The sequence below is a fragment of the Vipera berus genome (assembly GCF_964194415.1).
Source record: "Vipera berus genome assembly, chromosome: 1".
NCBI classification, from domain to species: Eukaryota; Metazoa; Chordata; class Lepidosauria; order Squamata; family Viperidae; genus Vipera; species Vipera berus.
The window spans coordinates 189,958,708-189,984,259 of NC_138202.1; the positions used below are offsets into that span (position 1 = coordinate 189,958,708).

At 44.4% G+C, this 25,552-nt stretch overlaps 2 protein-coding genes across 4 annotated transcripts in view; one reads left to right on the plus strand and one right to left on the minus strand.

Annotated features, from left to right (window-relative positions):
* The window catches only part of LSS (lanosterol synthase), a 32,196-nt gene extending 20,349 nt beyond the window's left edge, over positions 1-11,847 (minus strand). The window contains exons 1-7 of one of the 2 annotated variants that reach the window (XM_081318952.1): positions 11,742-11,847; positions 10,027-10,195; positions 9,454-9,592; positions 8,504-8,612; positions 3,132-3,253; positions 1,817-1,913; positions 441-576 (exon numbers count right to left, since the gene is read on the minus strand). In XM_081318952.1, coding sequence (XP_081175078.1) covers positions 441-576; positions 1,817-1,913; positions 3,132-3,253; positions 8,504-8,612; positions 9,454-9,592; positions 10,027-10,195; positions 11,742-11,752 — 783 coding nt within the window. In that variant the 5' untranslated portion in view covers positions 11,753-11,847. Of the gene's footprint in view, positions 1-440; positions 577-1,816; positions 1,914-3,131; positions 3,254-8,503; positions 8,613-9,453; positions 9,593-10,026; positions 10,196-10,492; positions 10,551-11,741 lie in introns of those variants that run through there. The other variant, XM_081318953.1, reaches the window with a different exon arrangement.
* A 522-nt stretch (positions 11,848-12,369) lies between these two features.
* On the plus strand, positions 12,370-25,194 carry LOC308659936 (general transcription factor II-I repeat domain-containing protein 2-like). 2 transcript variants are annotated; one of them, XM_081314089.1, is made up of 4 exons: positions 12,370-12,616; positions 21,028-21,107; positions 22,040-23,988; positions 24,076-25,194. In XM_081314089.1, the coding sequence occupies exon 3, from the start codon at positions 22,047-22,049 to the stop codon at positions 23,982-23,984; it is 1,938 nt and encodes a 645-aa protein (XP_081170215.1). In that variant the 5' UTR covers positions 12,370-12,616; positions 21,028-21,107; positions 22,040-22,046; the 3' UTR covers positions 23,985-23,988; positions 24,076-25,194. The 2 variants fall into 2 exon arrangements, with proteins under 2 accessions (XP_081170215.1, XP_081170216.1); XM_081314090.1 differs by lacking the exon at positions 21,028-21,107.
* The last annotated feature ends 358 nt before the right edge of the window (positions 25,195-25,552 follow it).

Here is a 25,552-nt window from a genome sequence, read left to right on the forward strand (position 1 = left end):
ATCTCCCCTCCATAGCCCAGATTTGTGTCAATTAGTTTTCTAATGTATATAATAAAAGTTCAGTATCTGCGAGTGTCTGTCATTGATAACCAAACAAAGGTTTATTTCCGAATTGCCCTTGTACATAAAGTAGCATGATGGAAATATGATTATAGGAAATGACTTTTGACATCGCTTTTCAACATTGTAAGGTAGACGTGTTCATTTTAATGGGAGTTTAAAATAAACACACTTTAATGCGACAAATGGTGTGCCTGGTGGGAGTTATATTTTATAAATATCAAAAGGATATTTTCCTATCAAATTTCTATTTTGGAGTGCTTTGGGGACTGTAAACCGGGAAACTGGAAATTGGCCCAACTCTGCATCTTAAGCAAGATCAGAGATTCCATTAACTGAAAGTCATTGGATTAATATGAAAGCTATGCTTTGGCAACTACCTGTCGAAGGCTCAAGATAAGTTCATCTTCTTCTGCAGTGAGGCGGACAGCATAGCAATAGGCCATTGGCAGGTAAACCTGACGGCAATGACACCAAAGTGTGGAAGGGTTAGCTGGCATCCATGAAGGAAACAACCTATGGTGAAGTAGAAAGAAGGAAAAAGCTCGTAATAGTGGATTGATGCTTGCAAAGACAATTTAACAACTTGACTGAAGGAAATCTGCAAAAAGACCATAAGAAAACACGGAGTGACTGCCTATGCACACTTCATTCAACAGGCTTTGAAAAATTGGCCACTGGCATGCCCATCTCTAGCATCTATCAGACCTCAAAGAGTCTCCATGAAGTTGTTCAATGTATAAATTTCACAAATTTCACATTTGGGGACAGTATCAAAAATTCTGGAATAAGATTGTACTCTTTTGGTCTTAGATGAAAGTTGTGATATAGTGAACTCCACAATACCGATTTACTCTTACTACTCTAATAGGTAGACAAGTTTAGAGAGCCATTTGGTCTAGTGGTTAAAGCATCAGTCTAAAAACCAGGAGATTGTGAATTCTAGTCCCACCTTAGGCATAGCTAGTGTCATTCTATGTCTCTATAATTCTAAGGTAAGGACAATAGGCATTCCACATGTTTGCTGATAGATAGATAGATAGATAGATAGATAGATAGATTTATGTTATGTTATGTTATGTTATGTTATGTTATGTTATGTTATGTTATGTTATGTTATGTTATGTTATGTTATGTTATGTTATGTTATGTTATGTTAATGTTATGCCTATTGTCCCTACCTTAGAATAATAAAGTCATATATATACTCTTTCTTGGGAGTGGGGAGGTAACTTTGGGTGAATTTTTTAAAGTAAATATAGGAAATTCCTCCTCAGCTTGTAGGAAAAAAAACACAGATGAGAACGTCAAGCAGGCATTTAGAGGATATTCAAGAGCCCGTATTGGGGGAAAATTCAAAAATGCCACAATGAAATACTACTCCCATAGTAAATATTGAAATAGATTCCACTAATAATGTGACTTCCTAATTCTCACAATGAAAATACAACTAAGAATTCATTGTGAAGCTTTCCCTATAACTCTTACCTCATAAATAATTTTTCAGCAGTTTAAACCTGTAAGTGGTCTGTTTTAGAAGGAGATAGGGGCCATAATCAGGGTTGAAAGGTAGTAAACTGATCTGAATGAATAGGAAATTAACTGACTGGCATACAGCACGTGCAAATTCTAAGACACATCTGTCTTTTGGGAGGGGAGATGATAAACATTTTTTTGGGGGGGGTCAGGTGTATCTATACATGTAGTGAAGACAGACAGAAGCTGGGTATAATTTTCTTGATGATGATTTACACACCACATCTCAGGAAGCAATGTATTCATTCCTTCCCAACTGTAGACATTCAAGACAGCCAGCCAAAATTTACCCCAGGAAGCAACTCCTACAGCACCACCTGAAGAATTTCCAAAATAGAATAATATCAAAACAGCTGCCAACTTTATAAAACATAAAACAGTTCATAATTATTACAGAGGAGTAGAAGGGGGAGAATTGATCACTCTAAGAGCTAGGGTTCTCCTTCTTCCCTCTGCCTGTGTGATGTTTCTTGTCCTCTTAGTCCAGAAAAGGCTCTTCCATCTAATAGGCTGGCTTCATCCTTCCTCTTCTTCTATTAGTCCTAATCATAACAGCAGTTTTTCTGTGGGTCACTCTCTACAGATAGACTTGCAATATCTCCTGAGGTTTCTGGCCAGGAAAATGTAGAATACAGAAAACACGAAGTAAAAGGTTGACTTCAATTTTAAGAGTCAGAGAGAAAAAAATAGCTAGTGAGTAATTTCTGACCTCCCATAGAACTAATACAAATATGGCAAATGACATCAATGTCAGATAGTAACTGGCTCCAAAAAGATCAAATGAAGATGGAAGAAGATATTGAAACTCTGTATAGCAGAGATGTCAACTTCCTTTTAGAAGATGAACCCTGTTTATGAGAACATCTAGAATTAGAAACCAAAAATAGATCAGCACACCAAGCATTACCCAGTTGGGAGACTACAGGAATTGAAAAAATATCTACAGAAACATGGCAAGCAACAGAAGAAAAATCTTTACAGGTCATAACCAAATTATCCCAAAATTGCAACTTTGGAAAATGACATTGTCCAACAGATCGGAAGATGCCAATTTACATATCAAAGAAAAGAAACTTAACATAATATGCAAACTAATATACGATATCTTTATTTTCACATGCTAGCAAAATAATACTTAGGATCAGCCAATATAGATTAGGGCCTGATATGGAAAGGGAGATGCCAGATGTTCAAGCTGGCTTTAGAAAAACAGAAGAATAAGAGACAGTTCTGCTGATGAAAACTGTATCACCAAGACAGCCCCAAAGAAGACAATAAGTCATCCATGGCTGGGGTTGATTACTGTGACAATAGAAACATCACTGGAAGACCTGAAGGGTCAGAATGGGGACAAATATTCCTGAAGACACTGTACCAACATGGTCATTAAGAGCTGACATCAACTTAATCCATGAACACAAATCTTAATGTATGATTATTCTATAAGCAGAGAGAGTCTTTTTTTTCAAAGCAAATGATGGTAAAATGAAAAATAAAAGCCACATTAATTTCCAGGCTCTAGCTTGTTTATTCACCTTTGCTGTGGAGGTTATTTCGAGCCTTCACTAAGTCTGGATCATCAGGGCTGACTCCAAGAATACGCATGGCCGTGTAGTTCAGAGCAGTAGAAAATACCTTGCATACGTCCTCAGTGTGTCTAACAGACAACAAACAAGAAAAGTGTTAGGTAGATGTGTTCACATAAGAAAATCCAACTGTTTTTCAAGTTCTGTGAATTTCTGAGAATTGGTTAAGCCAAAGAAGGCAAAATAAAAGAACGTGGAATAATTTTATTACAACTTGACTAAGAATGGCTATATTTTAGAGCTTTATTTTAAACACATAAAAGAGAAATATAATGCTACAGATTGAGATTATGTTGAATTACAGTTTGCGTGCAGAATCGATTCACCTGAAGTTGGAAAAATTAATATTGTAATCCCTAGGCATTCAGATGATAAATCTGAGGAGCAAAGCTTAATGAGCACTAGCAATAACAAACTCTATGGATTTGTTTCCTATTCATCTAGGAAGCCATATAAACATTAGGAATATGGTGTTATCTGGGCTATTTTGTGTTTCTCTCTATCTTCTATTAATTAAAAATTCTAAACAATGTGGAAGACAGAAGACAACGTCTTTTAGACAGAAAGTAATTTCTCAGCCATACTTGTGCAAGGAAGCTATTAGCCCATTTTAACAACGCAGTAAATCTAAAACTTCTTTCCAAGAAATATAACTATATGAAGGACAGCTTTCAAAAGAACACAAGTCTGGACATTTCACGATCTGTAGCTAAGATTAATGTATCTGTTAAGAGAAGCATTGGGAATGACTGCAGGAACCATCCAGAAGAGGAGTTCCCAGCCCACAGCCGGGTAGGAAGCATTTCAAAGTAACTCCATATTAATTGACCTGCTATGAATTTGTCCCCCTTCATGGATTACTGCCTTGTCGTGGCGAAGGGGCTTGCGTAATTCAATGAAGCTATGAGCTATGCCGTGCAGGGCCACCCAAGACGGACAGGTCATAGCAGAGAGTTCTGACAAAACGTGATCCACTGGAGAAGGAAATGGCAACCCACTCCAGTATCTTTGCCATGAAAACCCTATGGACAGTACCAAAAGGCAAAACGATATGACGCTGGAAGATGAGCCCCTCAGGTCGGAAGGCGTCCAATATGCTACTGGGGAAGAGCAGAGGGCTAGTACTAGTAGCGCCAGAAAGAATGAAGCGACTGGGCCAAAGCCGAAAGGACGCTCAGCTGTGGATATGTCTGGTGGTGAAAGGAAAGTCCGATGCTGTAAAGATTTTTTCTCCATAGGAACCTGGAATGTAAGATCCATGAATCAAGGCAAGCTGGACGTGGTCAAACAAGAGATGACAAGACTGAACATCGACATCTTAGGTATCAGCGAACTAAAATGGACAGGAATGGGTGAATTTAATTCAGATGACCATCAGGTATACTACTGTGGGCAAGAATCCCTCAGAAGAAATGGAGTAGCCTTCATAGTCAATAAAAGAGTAGGAAAAGCAATACTGGGATACAATCCTCAAAATGACAGAATGATCTCAGTTCGAATCCAAGGCAAACCATTCAATATCACAGTAGTCCAAGTCTATGCCCCAACCACCAGTGCTGAAGAGGATGAAATTGACCGGTTCTATGAAGCCCTACAGCACCTTATAGAACTAACACCAAAAAATGATGTCCTTATCATCATGGGGGATTGGAATGCTAAAGTAGGAAGCCAAAAGATAACCGGAATAACAGGCAAGTTTGGCCTTGGAGTACAAAATGAAGCAGGGCACAGGCTGATAGAATTTTGTCAAGAGAATACGATGGTCATAGCAAACACTCTTTTCCAACAACCCAAGAGACGGCTCTACACATGGACATCACCAGACGGTCAACACAGAAATCAGATTGACTATATGCTCTGCAGCCAAAGATGGAGAAGCTCTATACAGTCAGTAAAAACAAGACCAGGAGCTGACTGTGGCTCAGACCATGAGCTTCTTGTTGCAAAGTTTAGGCTTAAACTGAAGAAAGTAGGGAAAAGCACCAGGCCAGTCAGGTATGAACTAAATCATATCCCCGTTGAATATACAGTAGAGGTGACAAATAGATTTAAGGAATTAGATCTGATAGACAGGGTGCCTGAAGAACTATGGACAGAGGTTCGCAACATTGTACAAGAGGTAGCAACCAAAACCATCCCAAAGAAAAAGAAATGCAAGAAAGCAAAATGGCTGTCTGAGGAAGCTTTGCAAATAGCTGAGGAAAGGAGGGAAGCAAAAGGCAAGGGAGAAAAAGAAAGATACGCCCAATTGAATGCAGAATTCCAGAGAATAGCTAGAAGAGATAAGAATGACTTCTTAAATGAACAGTGCAAAGAAATAGAAGAAAACAATAGAATAGGGAGGACCAGAGATCTTTTCAAGAAAATTGGAGAGATGAAGGGAACGTTCAATGCAAAAATGGGCATGATAAAGGACCAAAATGGCAGGGACCTAACAGAGGCAGAAGAGATTAAGAAGAGATGGCAAAATTACACAGAAGAACTATACAAGAATGAGCTTAACGTCCCTGATAATCACAATGAGGTGGTCACTGACCTAGAGCCAGACATCCTAGAATGTGAAGTGAAGTGGGCCTTAGAAAAGCTGAGCAACAACAAAGCTAGTGGAGGTGACAGTATTCCAGCTGAGCTATTCAAAATCTTAAAAGACGATGCAGTAAAAGTGCTACACTCAATTTGCCAGCAAATTTGGAAAACTCAACAGTGGCCACAGGATTGGAAAAGATCAGTTTACATTCCAATTCCAAAGAAAGGCAGTGCCAAAGAATGTTCAAACTATCGCACCATTGCACTCATTTCTCATGCTAGTAAAGTTATGCTTAAAATCCTACAAGCTAGACTCCAGCAGTATGTGGATCGAGAACTACCAGAAGTACAGGCAGGATTTCGAAGAGGCAGAGGAACTAGAGATCAAATTGCCAACATACGCTGGATCATGGAGAAAGCTAGAGAGTTCCAGAAAAACATCTACTTCTGCTTCATTGACTATGCTAAAGCCTTTGATTGTGTGGATCATAACAAACTGTGGCAAGTTCTTAAAGAGATGGGAGTACCAGAACATCTTATTTGTCTCTTGAGAAACCTATATGCGGGCCAAGAAGCAACAGTGAGAACTGCACACGGAACCACTGATTGGTTCCAAATTGGGAAAGGTGTCCGGCAAGGCTGTATACTGTCGCCTTGCCTATTTAACTTATATGCAGAGCACATCATGAGAAAGTCAGGGCTAGAGGAGTCAAAAGTTGGAATTAAGATTGCTGGAAGAAATATCAACAACCTAAGATATGCAGATGATACCACTCTAATGGCAGAAAGTGAAGAGGAACTAAAGAGTCTCTTGTTGCGAGTGAAGAAGGAGAGTGCAAAAGTTGGGTTGAAACTAAACATTAAGAAAACCAAGATCATGGCATCCGGCCCTCTCAATTCCTGGCAAATAGATGGGGAAGAAATGGAGGTAGTGACAGATTTTATTTTCCTGGGCTCCAAGATCACTGCAGATGGGGACTGTAGTCAAGAAATTAAAAGACGCTTGCTCCTCGGGAGGAAAGCCATGGCAAATCTAGACAGCACACTAAAAAGCAGAGACATCACCCTGTCAACAAAAGTGCGTATAGTCAAGGCTATGGTCTTCCCAGTTGCAATGTATGGCAGTGAAAGTTGGACCATAAGAAAGGCTGAGCGCAAAAGAATTGAGGCCTTTGAACTCTGGTGCTGGAGAAGACTCCTGCGAGTCCCTTGGACTGCAAGGCGATCAAACCGGTCAGTCCTAGAGGAGATCAACCCTGACTGCTCTTTAGAAGGCCAGATCCTGAAGCTAAAACTCAAATACTTTGGCCACCTAATGAGGAGGAAGGACTCACTGGAGAAGAGCCTAATGCTGGGAAAGATTGAGGGCAAGAGAAGAAGGGGACGACAGAGAATGAGGTGGCTGGATGGAGTCACTGAAGCAGTAGGCGTGAGCCTAAATGGACTCCAGAAGATGGTAGAGGACAGGAAAGCCTGGAGGAACATTGTCCATAGGGTCGCGATGGGTCGGACACGACTTCGCAACTAACAACAACAACAACAAAATGAATTTGTCTGGAACTTATTTTTACGGCTTTCAAGAGTACACATTAAACTAGCATTAAGTAGCCTTCCTGAAATTCATGTCATTCTCATTTGTTGAGTTTACAACAGGACAAATGTTATTAAAAATAATAAACACAGGTGTGAACTATGTTGGATCCCAAAATTAATAAACAATAGCCAACATGACCAAAGACATAGATAAGATACACAATAGAATAAGCTAGAGGTTATTGCAATAGCAGATAAATTGAATAAAACAAATATTGGCAGAGAAAGAAATAAGGGATAAAAAACACAGATAATGTACAAGGATTAGAAAACAGCTTTTTTGGTTCAAGTTGATGTTTTGTATATCTCCTAGAGATAGAAGAATGTTAGAAATAACTATACAGGTAATTCTCAACTAACAACCATTTTTTTAGTGACTGTTCAAAGTTACAGCAGAACTGAAAAGTGACTTTAACCATTTTTCGCAATTATGACTATTGCAGCTTCCCTGTGGTCACATTGCTTGGCAACTGACTTATATTTATGATGTTTACAGTGTCCCGGGGTCACCTTTTGCAATCTTCTGACAAGCAAAGTTAATGGGGAAGCCAGATTCACTTAACAATCATGTTACTAACTTAACAACTGCAGTGATTCACTTAACAACTGTGGCAAAAAAGGTTGTAAAATGGGGCAAAATTTACTTAACAAACGTCTGACATAAGACTGAGAAAGATTCTCCAAGGCTATATAAAATCTTTCACTGCAATAGTAGATTTTTGCAAGATAACAAATTTCTACCACCCTTTCAAAATGTAGATTTCTTAAGGCATTAACACCACTCTTGGCCCATTCCTGAAATAGGTACCATCTCCTCCTTAGGAAATCCCAACCATTTCATCCCAAAGTAATTGGCTAGGCATTGATGCCCATCAGCAAGAAGAGCCTTTGCATTTTTATGGCATTGGCTCAAACATGTATGATATGCCAACTGTGTAATATGCTTACAAATTCACACTGCTCACACCAAGAGCAAAATATCAGTCCCTTCTGAGGCAGGATGGCACTTGCCAGCTGGAAAAAGGAGTGACTGTCAGATATTTACCATGAAAAAAAAAAGATTTGGGGCCATCTCTATTTAGTCTGAGGAGAACTGAACTGTTGCTGATGGTGCTACTGCTGCTGCTGCCGCCACTCTGATCATGAAATAGCAGAAAGCAGCAAAAGTCGCTCTGAAGCACCGGCTTTTGAGTTTTACTCACAGGCCCCATCCTCCATCTGGGAGTTGCACTGAACGCAAGTAGCGCACCATCTCCTTCCTACTTGCTTCTGGGAGTGGAATCTTAGCAATATGGCACACAATCAGAAGCCCTGTTGGAAGAAGACCAAGAAGGAAGGGAAGGGAAGGGAAGGGAAGGGAAGGGAAGGGAAGGGAAGGGAAGGGAAGGGAAGGGAAGGGAACCTTTATTGTTGTGTGGGCACAACACACATCAAAAATGAAATTTAGTTGCCCGCTCTCAAAGTGAACACATACATGACACATACCTAAACATACTATATACAAACATATACATACTATATACAACATATGTATAGACCTACACCCCAACATATACATATGAATATTAAACACTGTCCATCTTGAATATATAACGGAAGGAGGAAGCTTGATAGTTTACAAGGTTAATGCTTTATGGAACAAAACTGTGGCTGAATTTTTCCATGCTAGAAAAATGCGGTAAGGCTGGAAAACCTTTTCAGGCAGCAGCAACAACTAAGCTCCTGAAATAATGAATGGGAGCCTCTTCTACTCTCACTTCTGCTAAAATCCAAATGAACTAGAATGTTTGGACTTAAAAAATTCCAAGAGACCTGGAGACAGAACCATCATTTAAATTCACCACCATCATGAGCCAATTTCTTCTAGCTGTATTCTACATTAATGTAATAGATCCCTCTATTCCTTTTAAACCATTGTTGTTGTTGTTGTTGTTGTTAGTTGTGAAGTCATGTCCGACCCATCGTGACCCCATGGACTTTAAACCATTAGTCAATAGTAATGGGTAGCATGTAGAGAAACATTTAATTCTGATGTAGTTTCAGCCAATATAGCTGAGCAGATTTTTTTCCCTTTAATACAAAACACTGATCATTTGACCGATGCGTGACCATCTGTGAGAAGAAGCTCTTGGGACCTTTCTGGTAATGATACCTGGCAACAGAAAGAGAGGTCCTCCATAATCCTCAGCCCAATGACCATCCTCTGCTTGTAGGCCTGAGAAAAATTTCATCCCATTTAGCGCTGCCTCCGCTGCAGTACAGGCTGTAGGGAGGATTGGGAAGAATTTAGTCTGCAAAATAGAATGGAATTGGAACAAGAAATATAAATGACAGCTTCTTACAGTTTTGTAGTTTCAGAGGTTTTTGCCAGGCAAATCAAGCTCACCATATTTGCCCCTCCAAAATAAACTGAATAATAATAGACAAACTCCCCAGAAATAGGGAGCACTCTCCCATCATTACTATTTTCCCTTCTGCAAAGACTGAATCTGCTTCATAGCACAATTCCCAGACACTTGGGTAACAGTAGAGCTCCACAGATCTTCACAGTGTCTCACGTAATCCAAAGATGCACTGTGAAGTTATTCTCTTCTACAACACAGAAATGTTTTGTAACAGACAAGCTGGTCTTCTCTAAAGACTGAACTTGAAAGAAATTGCTGAGAATTGTGCAAGCTGTCTGCCCCCCTCCTATCCCATATTCACCACAGCATCAGCCACTTACTGTGTCCAGCCCTAGAGAATGAGCCTCCAGTGCAGTCTGCTCCCGCTCCACACCCTCGCCATCTGCGAGATATCGCCACTGCTGCCGACCCTTTTCATTACTCAAGCGCCAGCGGGTTAAGTCTGTGGCTGGTTCTGTCTTATATGGGCCTCCTCTTCTCCGCAAATATCTAACAGGAGTGAAAAGCAAACAGAGAGACACCAGGTGAAGCCTTCATTCTAGCATGCAAATGAAAAATATCCAAGCATTAGGATCTAAGCAGTGTGTGAAGCTTATAGTTAGGATTCCAATTTTAAACTATGGATTAACTGTGGATAAACTAAAACTAGCTATAGCCACATGAAATAGAAAATGTAAGGAAAGAAATCTATTGGAAAATTATCTGTTTAAATGTATAATATCAATATCCAATAAAAAATTAAATCAGGAAATAAAATCTCTATTGCTTCTCCCTGCATGCTTTCACCTTATTCAGCTGCTTGGCTTGTAGACTAGTTCAGCCCCATTCCTGCTCCTCAGCATTTGCATCCCTTCCCTTAATCATACCATGACACACAAACAGCCAATTATGGGTTATTCATCCAATGGTAATTCAATATGCCTTGGCTTAGATCAATGTTTATACTCAGCCAATATCCTTAAACTCTTAAGAGTAAAAATGCATCAGTAATCACTTGCACACATTCTGATGGTGTGATATTGTGGATTGTGTCAATTTCCAAAGATGCTGTGGGAAAAGATACACTTTAATTTAAAAGGGTTTCTATTGTTAGACAAAGTTCTAGATACTTCATGAGTAGATGACCCAAACAAACATCTCCACTACACCAAACTCCCCTCAAGAAGGGTGAAACGGCTGTTCCCTGGGACTGCCACTTAATTGGCTACATTGGTGACCTTTTTACATGTTTGGGAATGATCTACTTTCCAATAGCTGAGAATATATGTAGCTCAAGGTTAAACTATTGGGTTCTTAATGTTTTCTGAGCTCAGAATACCAAGAGTCCAACAACAGCCTTCTTTTGCAGGATACCAGTCTCCAAGCAGATGTGTTGCAGTCATTCTTACCAAACCAGCCTTCTTTGGTCACTAACTCCCTCAGCACCTCTATTTTAATGGATTATTTTTCCCATATATATTTTTCTTCTGCTATTTATATGGGATCTGTCAACTATACTATATTTAATCTAGAAAAAGATTATGGCTATTGCAAATCAATTCAAGATTTTCTATGACATAGTAGAGAAATACAATACAAGAGAAGAATAAAGATATATAAAGATTCAAGAATGAATTTGATGAATAGATATTATGAAACGTTATCAAAATTAACTCGTTTGTGAAACAAAAGGACAACCAAACCACAAAGAGCCTCTGTGTGATTTAAATTGTTTAACACGGAGAAAAAGCACAGGGCAAACAATTTATGTATCACAGAATATACATACCATACAAATATGTGTGTAAAACATTACATTTTAATTATTCCCGTTTTTTAAAAAAAAATCAGGGATAAGATGATCACAGAACATTCAAATCCCTTGTTCAGAGCATGGGAAAATATGTCATTTTTTTATCATCAATTATGTACTGGACTTTGTGTTTTTTTTCCTTGCATCGCCACAAGTAAAGCATCCTACTAATTTTTCCAAACAAAAGTAAAGCTAAAAGGACCTGGAAGAATCCTAAAATAGGAGAGATGTCAAAATACTCACGTCCCATCCATCCTGCCACTGAGCTAAGGTTAAAGCCTACAGGCAGTAACACAAGAACCAGTATTAAGTAAAATACTGTACAGCCAAGGCTGGACCTATCATACGCCTCATATTTCGACTGTTTCCGCGGCACGTTGGGATATGAAGTCTTTTGTGTGTCTCATGGGCCAAAGCAGTTCCTTCTTGAGGACTACAATTCCCAAGAAACTACTCGAAACATCCGATCTGAACTGACATAAGCCCATGAAAGTGCGAGCCAATCCAAGAGAGTTTAGGTACAATTGAAGGCGGGGACAGTTTCCAAGTAAAGCTGTCGGTTTTGGCGCTGCGGGTATAGAGAAACCTTTGCAGGGAGTGGCGTTTGTAAACCAATCGAATAAAGTCTGGACTCGCGAAGCGCTGGGGCAGGGGTAGGCAACCTCGGCTCTTTTATGACTCATGGACTTCAACTCCCAGAATTCCTGAGCCAGCCAAGCTGGCTCAGGAATTCTGGGAGTTGAAGTCCATGAGTCATAAAAGAGCCGAGGTTGCCTACCCCTGCGCTGGAGTATTGGCTGTGGAACAGTGATGAAGGCGATAGTAGCTTTACCGTAGCAAGCGAGAGGATCCAGAGAAATGCAGGGACTCGGGAAGTCGGAGCGCGCCGCTGGCACCATTGCAAATTCAAGGCCGAAGCCACTGAGGAGCGCGAGCCCTTCCGGGCTTTTCCTGGCATTCCCTCTTTGGACCTTTGAAGCTGCAGAGCTTCCATGCGGAGGAAGCGAATCTGGCTCAGATCAGTGACAGGAAAATGGGGATGGGATGAAAGCCGCGAAGGGCACAGAAGGGACGCTTCCAAAATAAGACGCGAGGCGAGAGGGGAATCTGTTAAAGAGGTACAACAATCATAGTTCGGGGCTACAGCCCTTTGGCAGGATATGAGACAAAACTGCCCAGAAAAATTGCTTTCAAGCCAGCCTAACCAATGAAAACTCCTCAGATACAGGCAATTGTAGGGCATTGATAACAGATGGAAATCTTCCGTGAAATATCGCATTACGCTGGGGATCTCTTTGTAGAATTTAAAGTGATTTACAGCTTCACAATGTTCCTGATCGAACCAAACGTGTTCTTGGATTATGCCTAACTCTTGACAAGATTGGAGGGCAGTTAACGACTGAAAAAGTTTGGTTAAGTTACTGAAATTAGCCTGTAGTGTGATTGAACAAAGTTACCATCTGCTATTGCTATATAAAGAGGTTTGGCTGGTTCACCTCTAAGAAAGTTGATGATTATTGCTACTTGCTGAGGTGTCCAATTAGCACAAGTAGGCCAAGGATAATTGGTCAGTTGCTGCAGTGTTTGTGCAAACATATTTATGAAAAGCTCACCCTTAAATGAATCCTGAACTGTAATGTCAGATGGATCTTAAATTCTGCATTCTGAATGATGATGTTCCCTACTGATGAAAGCTTTTTCCATTTAAAGAAAACCATTGTTGACATCCAATGAGAATTCTGTATGTTGGTGATAATGAGGCAGATTATCACCATATCATATGATTTCTGTCAAAGTATATGCCAACAACATTTGTTGAGTAAGAATACCCAAATCTTTCCATAAAGTGAACTGAAAAGACTTATATATCAGTCAGTACGTGTGGTCCTTGATTTATGACTACAATTGGGATTAGAATTTTCATTCTTAAGCAAAGTGGTTGTTTATTATTTATTTATTTATTTATTTATTTAATTTGTATACCACCCTTCTCCCGAAGGACTCAGGGCGGTGAACAGGGCAATACATAATAAAAAACAAGATACAAAAATTAAAAAAATAATTAAACAGCAATGCCCGTAATAAATTAGTACAGATTAAAAAGTTAAGACCGATTTATAAAACCAACCCCATCCCATCAGGCCAGGCCAGCTTGTTCAAAAAGGTAGGTTTTAAGATCGCGCCGGAAGGAGCGGAGATCAGGCGCCATCCGGAGCTCAACCGGAAGATGGTTCTATAAATCCGGCGCGCCCACAGAGAACGCCCTCCCCCTGGGGGCCACCAGTCTGCATTCTTTGACCGGTGGCACCCTGAGGAGGCCCTCTCTGTGGGAGCGTACTGGGCGGAGGGAAGTTGATGCCGGCCGCAGGTGCTCCCCAAGGTATTCCGGACCCATGCCATGTAGGGCTTTGTAGGTCATTACTAACACCTTGAATCTCACCCGGAAGACAACTGGTAGCCAATGCAGCTCGCGGAGCAGAGGTGTGACATGGGAGTGTCGGGAAACTCCCAACACAACTCTCGCGGCTGCATTCTGTACCAGTTGGAGCCTCCGAGTGGTCTTCAAGGGTAGCCCCATGTAGAGAGCGTTGCAGTAGTCCAGACGAGAGGTCACGAGTGCGTGAGTGACCGTACGTAAGGCATCCCGGTCTAGATAGGGCCGCAACTGGCGCACCAGGCGAACCTGGGCGAAGGCCCCCCTAGTCACAGCTACTATATGGTCTTCTAGGGAAAGCTGTGAATCTAGGAGGACTCCCAAGTTGCGAGCCCTATCTACGGGGGGTAATAACTCACCCCCCCATAGAGAGTGGTGGAATATCCTGAATATCCCAAGATGCCGGTACGCACAGCCACTCAGTCTTGTCAGGGTTGAGTCGAAGCCTGTTCCTCCCCATCCAGACCCGAACCGCCTCCAGGCAACGGGACATCACGTCGAGGGCATCACTGGGGTGGTTTGGGGTTGAAATAAAAAGCTGGGTATCATCAGCGTACTGATGATAACCAACTCCAAAACCACGAATGATCTCACCCAGCGGTTTCATGTAGATGTTGAACAGGAGAGGCGAGAGGACCGACCCCTGAGGGACTCCACAAACGAGAGGCCTCGCGGTCGACCTCTGCCCCCCTGCCAACACCGACTGCGAGCGTCCCAGGAGATAGGAGGAGAACCACTGAAGGACCGTGCCTCCCACTCCCAATCCCCTGAGGCGCCGCAGCAGGATACCATGGTCGATGGTATCGAAAGCCACTGAGAGGTCTAATAGGACTAGGACAGAGGAATATCCCCTGTCCCGAGCCCTCCAGAGATCATTCACCAGCGCGACCAATGCCGTCTCCGTGCTGTACCCGGGCCTGAAGCCCGATTGGTACGGATCTAGATAATCCCCTTCATCCAGAACTAGAGGGAGCTGATGCGCCACCACACTCTCAACAACCTTCGCAAGAAAGCGAAGGTTGGAGACCGGACGAAAGTTATTTAACACAGCTGGGTCCAAGGCAGGCTTCTTGAGGAGAGGTCTCACCACCGCCTCTTTCAAGGCGGCGGGGAAACTACCCTCACTCAAAGAGGCAGATATAACCGCCTGGAACCAGCCTCGTGTCCCCTCCCGGGCTGCATAAACCAGCCAGGAAGGGCACGGGTCCAATAAACATGTGGTGGAGCTCAGCCTCCCCATAATCCTGTCCACTTCCTCCGGAGTTACAGGATCGAACTAAGTTAAGTGAGTTATATAAGTTTATGACTTTTGCCATGGTTGTTAAGCAGTTCATTGCAGTTAAGTGAATCACATGGTCATTAAGTAAATACAATTTACTCCATTGACTTTGCTTCTTGAAAACTGGCTGGGGAAAGTAGCAAATGGCAATCAAGTGACATCCCCATGTTCCAACCTTCATAAATATATGCCAATTGCCAAGCACTTAAATGTTGATCATGTGTCTGAGGATGCTGCAATGATTGTGAGTACTGATTGTAAGTCATTTTTTTCAGTAGTGTAATTTCAAATGGTTACTAAACAAATGGGTGTAAGATGAGGACTACCTATACTTACAGGGGCCTTATAGAATTAGACTAACTGCAGTAGGAAGTTCTAGCTCTCATTTATTAGTGAGTTTAAGGCAGAGACTGAACATTTTGAATCTTCTTCCTGGACTGGACTGCCTTTTGCAAGATAGCTGCTAACAAACTATCTGCTGGTTGATCATGTGTAACAACATGGTGATTTCATCCAAAATTTTGGGTCCAATATCATAAAAAAATGTACGTCACTGATCAATTTGGCTGGTCTCAATATCTAGGAAACAGGCATGGCAGGTTTTTTTCCTGAAATAACATTTCCCCAAAAAGAGAGAACAAGGTTTCAATGGAAGACTTCCTTGCTACATCAGTGATTTCTATTCATATAAGCTGACAAGTTTCTTTTACTGGGAAACATGTTTCAGGTTCTTTTGCTAAAATATATTTCATCAGAGCAGAGAATTATTCTATGGGAGTGCTGTATTTCAAGAACCATTTTGTGACAGAAAGCTATCCTGCTATTCGACTTTGCATGTCGAATGGAACATACTATACAATGTAACTGTAGTCTCAACTAGGATTTGGGAAATTCTTTTGGTCAAGGGCCAGATCCCACCTCTGCCTTTGTAAGGTATAGATGGCAAGTCTGCAGGCCAGACAGCACAGTGCCCATTGGACATTGCCAGCTTGTCAGCAAGGAGGCTGCTGATAAGCCTTTATTGTCATCTAGGTCCTAGGACATTCACCCCATACACGGCCCTCGGCTGAGATATGGCACTGGTAATCTGCTGCACATTTGCCTATCTATTCATGGCTCATGGGCTATATAAAAACAAATGGCAGGTCAGATTTAGCCTATGGGTCATAATTTGAGGAAATAAAGCCTTCAGGTTTGGTGTCAATATATTAGACAGTTTAAATATAAGCTGGAAACTTGTCTTGGTGCATTCCCTCAAACAGCACCTTGACATATCAATAAATTGTTGTGTGCCCCATTCATCTTATCCTAATTGTTTTTAACTATACATTTTCTGTATAAGTTTTGGTATCAAGACTTTCTAGTTCTACATGATTGATTGGTTTGCCTATTTCTTCATGATTTTGACTGTTAAGGAGTTAGTAAAACATTGAGTGACACTGTTTTTGTGTGCCTATTAATTAGCTTTAGAACTGTCTTTGTGTAAGACAAGCAGATTCTACACAATCTAATAGCACCAATAACCTAATTGGGTGTATGAGGTGGCTGAGACCAGAAGATGGACATTCTCAGTAGTATCCCATTAATTTAATTTAATTTAATAATTTAATAATTTGATTTCTATACCGCCCTTCTCCCGAAGGACTCAGGGCGGTGAACAGGGCAATACACAGTAAAAATCGAATACAAAAATTAAAAAGCCATTAAACATCATGCCCATAAAATCAATCCATATTAAAATTAAAACTAGTTTTAAAAACCCAACCCCATCCCGTCAGACCAGGCCAGCTTGTTCAAAAAAGAATGTTTTGAGATCGCGCCGGAAGGAGCGAAGGTCGGGGGCCATCCGGAGCTCAACCGGTAAGCGGTTCCAAAGGTCTGGCGCGCCCACAGAGAACGCTCTCCCCCTGGGGGTCACCAATCGGCATTCTTTGATCGGCGGCACCCTGAGGAGGCCCTCTCTGTGGGAGCGCACTGGACGGAGGGAAGTTGACGCCGGCCGCAGGTGTTGCCATAGGTAATCCGGACCCATGCCATGAAGGGCTTTCTAAGTCATAACTAACACCTTGAACCTCACCTGGAGAGCAACCGGTAGCCAATGCAGCTCGCGGAGCAAAGGTGTAACATGGGAGTATCGGGAAGCTCCCAAGACAACTCGCACGGCTGCATTCTGCACAAGTTGGAGTCTCCGGGTGGACCTCAAGGGCAGCCCCATGTAGAGAGCATTACAGTAGTCTAGACGAGAGGTCACGAGCACATGAGTGACTGTGTGCAAGGCATCCCGGTCTAGATAGGGCCGCAACTGGCACACCAGGCGAACCTGGGCAAAGGCCCCCCTAGTCACAGCTCCAATATGCTCTTCCAAAGAGAGCTGTGAGTCTAGAAGGACCCCCAAGTTGCGGGCCCTATCTACGGGGGGTAATAGCTCACCCCCCATGGCCAATGATGGAATAATCGGAATTTCCCGGGATGCTGGCACGAACAGCCACTCAGTCTTGTCAGGGTTGAGTCGAAGCCTGTTCCTCCCCATCCAGACCCGGACCGCCTCCAGGCAACGGGACATCACGTCGAGGGCATCGCTGGGGTGGTTTGGGGTAGAAATAAAAAGTTGGGTGTCATCAGCATATTGGTGATACCCAACTCCAAAACCACGAATGATCTCACCCAGCGGCTTTATATAGATGTTGAACAGGAGAGGCGAGAGAACCGATCCCTGAGGGACTCCACAAATGAGAGGTCTCAAGGTCGATCTCTGCCCCCCTGCCAACACCGACTGCGAACGTCCCAGAAGGTAAGAGGAGAACCACTGAAGAACTGTGCCTCCCACTCCTAACCCTCTGAGACGTCGCAGCAGGATACCATGGTCGATGGTATCAAAAGCCGCTGAGAGGTCTAAAAGGACTAGGACAGAGGAGCAACCTCTGTCCCGAGCCCGCCAGAGATCATTCACCAGCGCGACCAATGCCGTCTCCGTGCTGTACCCGGGCCTGAAACCCGATTGGTACGGGTCTAGGTAATCAGCTTCATCCAAGAACAAAGGGAGCTGCTGCGCCACCATGCTCTCAACAACCTTCGCCAAAAAGCGAAGGTTGGAGACCGGACGATAGTTGTTTAAAATTGCTGGGTCCAAGGCAGGCTTCTTGAGGAGGGGTCTCACCACCGCCTCCTTCAAGGCGGCGGGAAAGCTACCCTGACTCAAAGAGGCCGTAATCACTGCCTGGAGCCAGCCTCGTGTCCCATCCCGGGCTGCATAAGTCAGCCAGGAGGGGCACGGGTCCAACAAACACGTGGTGGAGCTCAGCTTCCCCATGATCTTGTCCACTTCTTCAGGAGTCACAGGATCGAACTCTTCCCAGATTAAATCGACAAGGCCGCCCGTATCCTCTTCGTCAGACTCTGCCCAGTCGGAGTCCAAACCGGTCCGGATCCGAGCGATTTTGTCCGACAGAAAATGACTAAACTCCTCGGCTCGACCCTGCAAGGGTTCCTCCCTCACCTCCTGATTAAGAAGGGAGCGAGTTACCCTAAACAGGGCGGCCGGGCGATTATCTGCGGACGCGATGAGGGTGGCAAAGTGGTTAGCCACCCTCAACGCTGCGAGATAAGTTCTTGTAAACGACCTTAGTCGTAACCGGTCGGATTCGGATCGGCTGGACCTCCAACAGCTCTCTAGGCCCCGTCTCCGACGCTTCATCTCGCGGAGCTCCATGGAGAACCATGGGGCCCGTTGAGATCTGCGTCGGGTCAAGGGCCGCATGGGTACAACTTGGTCGAGTGCCTCTGTGGCCGCCCTTTCCCAGGCTTCCACTAGGGCACAGGTCGGCAACCCGCGGCTCCGGAGCCACATGCGGCTCTTTGAGCCGTCCCGTGCGGCTCCCAGGCCTCCTCCCTCTTGAAAAAAAAAGTGGCACTAAAAAAACAATCAATTTAAACTTCTCACAAAAAAACTTGAAAAGTTTAAATTGATTGGTTGGTTTGTGGGACCGCCCACAAACCGTTTGTGGGCTACCCACAAACCTCTTTGTTTTTTTACTGCACTTGGCAGAGTGGAGGAAGAGAGGAAGAAGTAAAACGTAAGTAGATCTGCTTCTTCCCCCCCCTTGCGTCCCGTCGCCGTGCCTAAGAGCCCCGACGAGCAAAATGCGCGCTTCGCCCCCCGCCCCCGTTGCCTCCCGTCGCCGGAGCTAAGAGCCCCGACGAGCAAAATGCGCGCTTCGCCCCCCTCCCCCGTTGCCTCCCGTCGCCGGAGCTAAGAGCCCCGACGAGCAAAATGCGCGCTTCGCCCCCCTCCCCCGTTGCCTCCCGTCGCCGGAGCTAAGAGCCCCGACGAGCAAAATGCGCGCTTCGCCCCCCCTCCCCCGTTGCCTCCCGTCGCCGGAGCTAAGAGCCCCGACGAGCAAAATGCACGCTTCGCCCCCCTCCCCCGTTGCCTCCCGTCGCCGGGCCTAAGAGCCCCGACGAGCAAAATGCGCGCTTCGCCCCCCCCGCCCGCCCCCGTTGCCTCCCGTCACCGGGGCGCTTCACCCCCCTTCCCCGTTGCCTCCCGTTGCCGGAGCTAAGAGCCCCGACGAGCAAAATGCGCGCTTCGCCCCCCTCCCCCGTTGCCTCCCGTCGCCGGAGCTAAGAGCCCCGACGAGCAAAAAGCGCGCTTCGCCCCCCGCCCCCGTTGCCTCCCATCGCCGGAGCTAAGAGCCACGACGAGCAAAATGCGCGCTTCGCCCCCCCCATCCGCCCCCGTTGCCTCCCGTCGCCGGGGCGCTTCGCCCCCCTCCCCCGTTGCCTCCCGTCACCGGAGCTAAGAGCCCCGACGAGCAAAATGCGCACTTCGCCCCCCTCCCCCGTTGCCTCCCGTCGCCGGAGCTAAGAGCCCCGACGAGCAAAATGCGCGCTTCGCCCCCCGCCCCCGTTGCCTCCCATCGCCGGAGCTAAGAGCCCCGACGAGCAAAATGCGTGCTTCGCCCCCCCCACCCGCCCCCGTTGCCTCCCATCGCCAGAGCTAAGAGCCCTACTTCTTCCCCTTTTTCCCAGCTCCCCCGCCCCCTCCTCGATCTGTAAAGAGGTTCCATAACCCCCGTGGGGATATTTGGGTGTTTTTCCCCCCTTCCTCTCTCTCTTTCTCTCTCTCCCCCATCTCCCCTTCTTGGTGTCTCCCTGTTCTTCTCTGTCTGCACCCCCCTCCCCCCTCCTCAGAAACCTTCACAGAACCCCTTCCCCATCCCCTCCTTTTCAGTTTTTCAAAGGTGTATTTTGTTTTTCCCCCTTTTTATCTCTTCGTTTTTTCTGTTTTTCTTCTTCTTTTGCTTATAAATGAATAATAACAGTCACCAAATGGGGGGGGCGTTTACTCGTTCCCAAGCAGCTGAGGGGAAACGGTCTTGGAGCTGCTCACAGCCACCTGTGTGCAAGGCTGGCTTTTTAAAAAGGATTTTACCTTAAGAACCTGGGTAAGGAGGCGCAGGTGGGGCTGCCATCCCCAAGGACTCGGGTAGGCAACCTTGGCTCTTTTATGAATCCTGGGCTTAAATTCCCAGAATTCCTGAGCCAGCCATACTGAGGAGAAATGGAGAGGTTTCCATACTGGCTCAGGAATTCTGGGAGTTTAAGCCCAGGACTCATAAAACAGCCAAGGCTGCCTACCCGTCACAAGGGGAAACCAGATTCATTTAACAACCTGAATACTAACTGCAGTGATTCACTTAGCAATGGTGGTAAGGTCGGAAAATGGAGCAAAACTCATTAAACAAATGTCTCACTTAACACAAATGCAACTCAACCAAATAAAATGGCTTCACAAAAAGGTATTCGTCTCTTAACAGTGATTTTTTGAAAACTGCTGGAATACTGCTGACTAAAGAAAAGGCCTATTTATTCCTCAGGTGACTGTCCTACTTTCCAAGTAAGTGGCAGGGAGGGGGGGGGAGGGAGAGAGAGAGAAGGAGAATATGAATATATGTGGTTGTCCTTACTAGACTTTTAGTAAAGAACTTTAATGAAATATTTTGATGTTTGTTTAATTAAGAGATGAGGTATGGCGCAATTATGCTGTATTTAAAGATGGTAATTAGCTGCTAAAATTGTTTTTACTTGTTGGGATGAAGGAGAAAGGGTTTTTTTCCCCTTCTTTCCTTTTCTACACACACACATCCCTTTTTTTCTTTTGTATTTTTCTATTTGTGGTTTTTATAGTTTGCACTGGCTTTTACTATTTTCATGTATAATCCTTAATATAAATATTTGAAAAACAGGACATAAAAATGTGACAGAGACAGAGAGAAAGAGACAGAGACAGAGAATAACCTGCTATAAGTGACTGGATGAAAATGAGTGCACCTGATCAAGCACAATTAAAGTTCTTAAACTTTTTTGTGATATCGATAGATGGTGAAGCATTTTAATGTCCATGTTAAACTCATGAAGAGCTGGCTGGCTGGGGAGGGGGGATCATGGCTCTCAAAAAATAAGCTGGCTGTGCTTCTTGCTCATGTTCACTTGCCTTCTGCACCTTGAGTGTGTGTGGGGGGAGGACGAGCTTTGCTGCTGCGGTTTGCTTGGCCATGCCCGGGCTATGTCCTGCCGCTGCCTCCCAACCTCCACCTTTGCCACTGGGTAAAGCAGCGGTGGAGCGCTCTGTCCTGGGGGGAAGCAGCAGTGGCAGTGGAACGCTCCATCGGGTGGGGGGGAGTAGTGGAGGCTGGGTGCTCTGTGTGTCGGGGGAGAATCTTTGCAGGAAACTGGTTCTTACATTATTTGATTCACAATACTGGTTATAATTTGCACCGTGCGACACCCACCAGCATGAGATTTATTTTGCTGTTTGCCCCTCAATAGGCCAACCATGGACAAATCATCCAAGAGAAGAAAAATTTCGGAAGAAAACAGAGTGTTTAATGATGAATGGGCACATTCATTTGCTTTCACCACTGACAAGACTGGTTTACCAGTATGTCTAATATGTGGTGAGAAATTTGCAAACAACAAGAAGTCTAATGTTGCAAGACATTTCCAAAATAAACACACAGCCTTTGCTGAAAAATACCCAGAAGGAGAAGAGAGAAAAAAAGCCGTTTCAGAATTGATGCGGAAGGTTGATCAGAGCAAGAATCAATTTAAGAAGTGGGTGACGTCTGCAAGTTCAACTACATATGCTAGTTTTGTGGCTGCTCAGGAAATAGTCAGGCATGGGAAGCCGTTCACAGATGGAGAATATATGAAGGAATCATTCATTAAGATTTCAGAACATCTATTCTCAGACTTCAAAAACAAGAGTGAAATTGTGCAGAAAATCAGAGATATGCCCCTCTCTGCGAAGACTGTTAAAGACAGAACCCTAAAAATGGCAGAAAACATCACCAGACAGCAAATTAAAGACATCAATTCAGCTGAGGCATACTCAATTGCCTGTGATGCATCCAAGGACACAGGTGATATTGAACAAATAGCGCTGTTCTGCCGATATGTGAACTCTGCTGGGCCACAGGAAGAAATGTTTGAGTTGATACCACTGAAAGGCCAAACAAGGGGAGAGGACATCTGTGAGGCTGTCTTGGGTTATTTTAGAACCAATGAAATCAACACCACCCACCTTGTGTCAGTGGCTACTGATGGGGCACCGAGTATGACAGGAGCGCAGAAGGGCTTTGTGGCTTTACTGCAGAAGTCGCTGGGTAGAAAGCTGCTAACATTTCATTGCATCCTGCACCAAGAGGCATTGTGTGCTCAAACATTTCCTCCAGAATGCACAGAAGTGATGAACCTTGTCATTCAGATTGTCAATAAAATAATGGCACAAGGTTTAAATCACCGTCAGTTCCGTTTGCTACTAGAGGAGGTGGAAAGTACGTATTCTGATCTCCTGCTGCACAACAAAGTCAGGTGGCTGTCCAGAGGGGAGGTGCTAAAACGCTTTGCTGCATGTCTGGAAGAGGTGAAAACGTACCTGGGCAGCAAAGGGCTCACCTATCCTGAGCTGGAACATCCAGAGTGGCTGGAAAAGCTACACTTCATGGTAGATATGACAGCACACCTGAACAAGCTGAACACAAGTCTTCAGGGTAAAGGAGGCACAGCCCTGCACTTGCTGGAGGAAGTTATGGCATTTGAACGCAAGTTGACAGTGTTTGACAGAGATTTACAGAGAGGTACACTGTCTCACTTCCCCTCTTTGAGAGAGTTCAAACAAGGTAGCAATGTGATAAATTCAGAGTATTTGCAGTCTGCAATCATTGCAATGCAAACATCGTTTGGGAAGCGATTCTGTGACTTCAAAGAGGAAAAAAATACATTATCTTTCCCTGTCACTCCCCTGACCAGCGATCCATCTGCATTGAATATGACTGCATTTGCAGGTGTAAGTCAACCTGATCTGGAGATGGAACTTGCAGACATAGCCGACAAAGAGATATGGGCATCAAAGTTCCAACGCTTGACAGATGCTCTTGAAGATGTTGCCCGTCAGAAGGCCAGTCTTGCACTGAATCACAAATGGAGTGATATTGAAAACCTTCCCAAACAGGACAAGCTTATATTTGATACATGGAATGCCCTCCCCAGCACGTACAGAAATATGAAGAAATATGCATTTGGAGTCCTGTCAATCTTCGGATCCACATATGTATGTGAACAGGTCTTCTCCAATATGAACTACATTAAAAACAAATATCGCTCACGCCTCACAGACAACAGCCTGCAATCTTGTTTAAAAATGAAGGTGACGTCTTACAGCCCTGATATGCAGGTGCTGTGTGCTGATGTTGAGAAGCAAAAATCACATTAACCAGGTAAAATAATTATTTTAATTTGCTATTATTTTGCAAATATATATTTGATGTTCTTCAGTGAAAGAGTGCTTTTTTATTCCTTGCCAGCTGACTGCACACTCCACTACAGATGGACTGGCAGACGGGCACATGGACTGGTGGACAAGCAGACGGACGGACAAGCGGACGCATGGGCAGATGGACTGGCAGACGGGCACATGGACTGGTGGACAAGCAGACGGACGGACAAGCGGACGTATGGGCAGATGGACTGGCAGACGGGCACAGACTGGTGGACAAGCAGATGGACGGACAAGCGGACGCATGGGCAGATGGACTGGCAGACGGGCACGGACTGGTGGACAAGCAGACGGACGGACAAGCGGACACGGGTAGATGGACTGGCAGACGGGCACATGGACTGGTGGACGAGCAGACGGACGGACAAGCGGACACATGGGTAGATGGACTGGCTGGCAGATGGGCACATGGACTGGTGGACGAGCAGACGGACAGACAAGCAGACGCATGGGCAGATGGACTGGCGGGCAGACGGGTGGACAGATGGACAAAACGACAGAAGCAGACAGCATTTTGGGTTTGCTGCAGGCGGATAAGTTAAGTTTGGATTTTTATTTCATAAATATGAGGACTCAAATAGACATTGAGTATTATATTTGAAATTAACATTTAACCCAGTGTCTTTTTTGGAGTTCAAAATGTATCTGTTGCATGCTGAAATAAAAATTGGCTATTATTTTGCAAATATTTATTTGATGTTCACTGAAACAGACCTTTTTTATTCATTGTCAGCTGACTGGACACTACAGTACAGACATATGGACTGGCAGATGGGCAGATGGACAGGTGGATGGGCAGACGGATGGATGGACCGGCAGATGGACAGATGAGCAGGCAGATGGACTGGTGGAAAGATGGCAGATGGACTGGCGGGCGGATGCACGGATGGACAGACAAGAGGACGATGGGCAGATGGACTGGCAGACAGGCGGGTGGGCAGATGGGCGGACGGACAGAATGACAAGCAGACAGCATTTTGGGTTTGCTGCATGGGGAAAAGTTAAGTTTGTCTTTTTATTTAATAAATATGAGGACTCAAATGGACATTGAGTATTTTATTTGAAAGTAAACCTTCGACCCAGCGACTTTTTTTGGAAGTTCAAAATGTTTTTGATGTATACAGAAATAAAAAATTTCTTTGTAGAAGTTCATTGATTTCATAAATTTTGCAGCTCCCAATGTTTTGTTTTTGGTGAGAAACGGGGACGCCAGGGTGTTCAAATCTGGGTGGGCTCCCAGCAAGCACGCACCAAAGAAGTGATGGGAAAAGGGGGGGGAGCGCCCCGTTTCTTCTTCAGGCAAAAACTCTGTGCTGAAGCCAGATTGGGGAGGGGGATGATGAGGAGGAAGAGCTGTGATTGACAAACTGCCAGCCAAACTCTTTGGGAGTGGGGGCGCAGGATGGAGAGGAGGGCAGCTTGCCTTGGAGAAGGAGGGGGGAGCCAATTTTAAAGGTTGTCCAGCTAAAAGGGAGCAAAGAATCTGGGCTGGAGTGCCTTGGAAA

Bases quoted from the DNA above. Each gene is read 5' to 3' on its own strand.
- LOC308659936 (XM_081314089.1), top strand. From the start codon at position 22,047: ATGGACAAATCATCCAAGAGAAGAAAAATTTCGGAAGAAAACAGAGTG.